Source organism: Temnothorax curvispinosus, unplaced genomic scaffold (assembly GCF_003070985.1).
Source record: "Temnothorax curvispinosus isolate PA1 unplaced genomic scaffold, ASM307098v1 QBEX01018444.1, whole genome shotgun sequence".
NCBI classification, from domain to species: domain Eukaryota; kingdom Metazoa; phylum Arthropoda; class Insecta; order Hymenoptera; family Formicidae; genus Temnothorax; species Temnothorax curvispinosus.
Genome location: NW_020228224.1, coordinates 1 through 2,731, shown reverse-complemented (window position 1 = coordinate 2,731; position 2,731 = coordinate 1). Strand labels below are relative to the sequence as shown.

The window sequence follows — 2,731 nt, the reverse complement described above, 5'->3', positions numbered from 1 at the left end:
CTTTTTATAGCAAACAATGCTGCTTTGAGCTCCAAACGGTTAATATGCCATTTTCGTTCGTTTTCTGTCCAAAAACTTCGAGCCTTATTTCCCTCACAAAAGGCGCCCCATCCCGTGGTGGACGCGTCAGAGAAAATCTCATGCTTATAGTTTCCTTGTCTAATAGGATTCGAGGATTTTGTAATATTTATCTTCCACTATCTGAAATCTGGCTCGAGATTTTCTGGGAGACAGATTTTCGCGTCATAATTGTTATCATTTTTTAGCAATCCTTAATATCTGACACGTTCGAATCCTTTAGTATATAATCGACCGTATTTAACCGCTGGGCAGCATGCGTTAATTGAACCGACGAAGCTTGACCATTGCCTAAGAGAGACCGTTTTTCCGGGAACAAATTTCTTCAAAAGATCGAGTATCTTTTGCTTCTTATCTTCTGGTAATTCCAATGTCATCGTCACGGAATTGTACGTTATTCCCAGAAACTCCGTTCTCTGACTCGGTTCCAAGCTACTTTTTTTTATAATTAATAATAAAGCCTAAATATTCCAAGAGTTCAATCGAGGTTTTTACATTATCTATACACGCCTGTCTAGAGGACGCCACGAACAACATATCATCTAGATATGTAACTGAAGAAAGACCTCTCTTACGCAGATGGTTCACGACTGGTCTTAAGACCTTAGTGAACACATGAGGAGCCACATTAAGACCGAAAGGTATACATAAAAACTCGAAACATTGGCCCTGGAAAATGAATCTTAAGTACTTAGAAGAATCTTCGTCTACCGGTATCAAAAAATAGGCATTCTCTAGATCTAACTTTGCTAAAAAATCGTTTTTAGAGATTAGTTTTTCCGCTGTACGACCGTCTTCTAATTTAAAGTGCTTTGTCCTTATAAATTCGTTAAGTTTCTTTAAATTTAAAACAAATCTGAAAGTTCCGTCCGATTTCGGAACTAGAAAGTACGAAGACACAAACTGAGGATCTTCCGGCGTACACGGTCTAATGGCCCCTAACACCAAAGGCTCCCACAGACCGAACGCGTCAAGCGTCAAGCAGCGAGCAGCAACCCAATTGAACCCAATCAGTGAGGTGATATCAGCAGTGGCGTAGAAAATATCGTCTCGCTGATTGGTTACTGCTCGCTGCTTGACGCTTGACGCGTTCGGTCTGTGGGAGCCTCAAGAGTTTATTTATTGCCTCACTGACGTCATCGAGGGATTGTGAACCCTGTAACAGTGGTGCCTTTGGGACTAGCGTCTGACAAGGCTGAGACGTAAACCGGATCTTATAACCCTTAATACAGTTAAGTACAAATTTATCTTTGGTGATTGATTGCCATTCTTTAGTAAAGTGCTTTAAACGACCAGCCACATTTCTCACCTCTAACGATTGTACCGGTATGACCTTGTCGACCTTGTGGGCGCATGCTTGTTCGAATAAGTGTTCCTCTGGCGATCTTTGAAACGCAGGGATCTCTGAGGGCCTGATTTTTGAGCCTGCTGTGAGTGGCCCTTGGACTTCCTCTGCAGGCTTCTCCGGTTTCCCCAGTTAGAAGTCTTTGGATACTTCTTGGATTGCTGGTGCGGAGTGAGATCCTCTACTACTTTGCCCAAGGATTTTGTATACTTAAGCCTCTTAAACAGATCCTTGCCAAATAACTCGGACGTAATATCCGACTTCCTCAACAGATCTCGATATTTCTCCTCGATACCTGGCAAGATAAACGCTCTCCTCGTTACCGATTGCTGATAATGCAAGCCTGCTAACAGCTTGCCTGCATTTCCCAAAAAATGCAACAGGATACTCGAGGCCTCATCCTCTTCCAGTTCGAGAATTAAGGAGATAGCTTCGCCCATAGCTACTATCGCCGAGCCTAAAGCGTTTTGCGAAGAGACAAAATGCTTGTCCCTGCTCTTTGCAGTCACTGACATGTAAGCCAGAACTTCTGGGTTGAGTTTCGGAGCTTCTGCTTGTAACGCTCCCCCTCTAGGAAATTTTTTCATGATTTCCTCGCGTAGCTTACTCTCCTCCTCCTCACGTTTCTTGTCGTCTTCTTCATCCCCTTCATAGAGGCCTTTGCGCATCCAGTTCATCCATTCTGCAATCAGCGTGGGGTGCAGGGCGATATCCGTCGACCGCGCCGGCTCTGCTTTGAGGCAAAGTCTCTCTCGAGTCTCGTTACTGAGGCTGCTCACCGCAGTATCTATCGCCTCGTCTTTTATAACCTCTACGTCCGCGTCCGTTCCAACTTCCTCGTCAGTATCTGACGCGTCAACTGACGTAGAGGAACGAGAGGACTGAGAGGGCCTCTCCTCGCTCGCGTCCTTCACAAGGTCTGCTTCCTTCCTTGTGGCAGCTGCCATGAAAATATATCAAGCAAAACAATAAGAAATATGCAGCTGACTCGCTATCCGTACGATTTGTCCTCCCTCGAGTGAAGGCTCATCGCCGCGAGATTTTTCTTTTACAGACGTGCGATATGTCCTTCCTCTAGTGAAGGCTCATCGCCGAGAGATTTACTCTCTTCCGAGCGCGCGATATGTCCTCCCTCTAGTGGAGGCTCATCGCCGAGACGCTTACGAGCACGAGCACATTTTTCCTTATTACTTACCGATTTCTCTATCGTCTTTTTGACCTTGTGCTTCGCCTACCACAATGGCGGCCGAAGGTTTCTTAACCGCTTTGGTCTCTTCCCGTTCGAGCTTCTTCAGTTTTTTACGCAAT

General features: G+C 45.1%; 1 protein-coding gene across 1 annotated transcript; it reads right to left on the bottom strand.

The window, feature by feature from the left end:
• Nucleotides 1-7: 7 nt before the first annotated feature.
• On the bottom strand, nucleotides 8-2,718 carry LOC112468407. The gene is made up of 2 exons (XM_025037560.1): nucleotides 2,619-2,718; nucleotides 8-2,363 (listed from the first exon to the last, which is right to left on the bottom strand). The coding sequence occupies exon 2, from the start codon at nucleotides 2,098-2,100 to the stop codon at nucleotides 1,390-1,392; it is 711 nt and encodes a 236-aa protein (XP_024893328.1). The 5' UTR covers nucleotides 2,101-2,363; nucleotides 2,619-2,718; the 3' UTR covers nucleotides 8-1,389.
• Nucleotides 2,719-2,731: the final 13 nt, after the last annotated feature.

What these genes read in the sequence shown, in the direction of transcription:
- LOC112468407 (XM_025037560.1), bottom strand. Translation starts at nt 2,100, where the DNA reads ATGAACTGGATGCGCAAAGGCCTCTATGAAGGGGATGAAGAAGACGAC.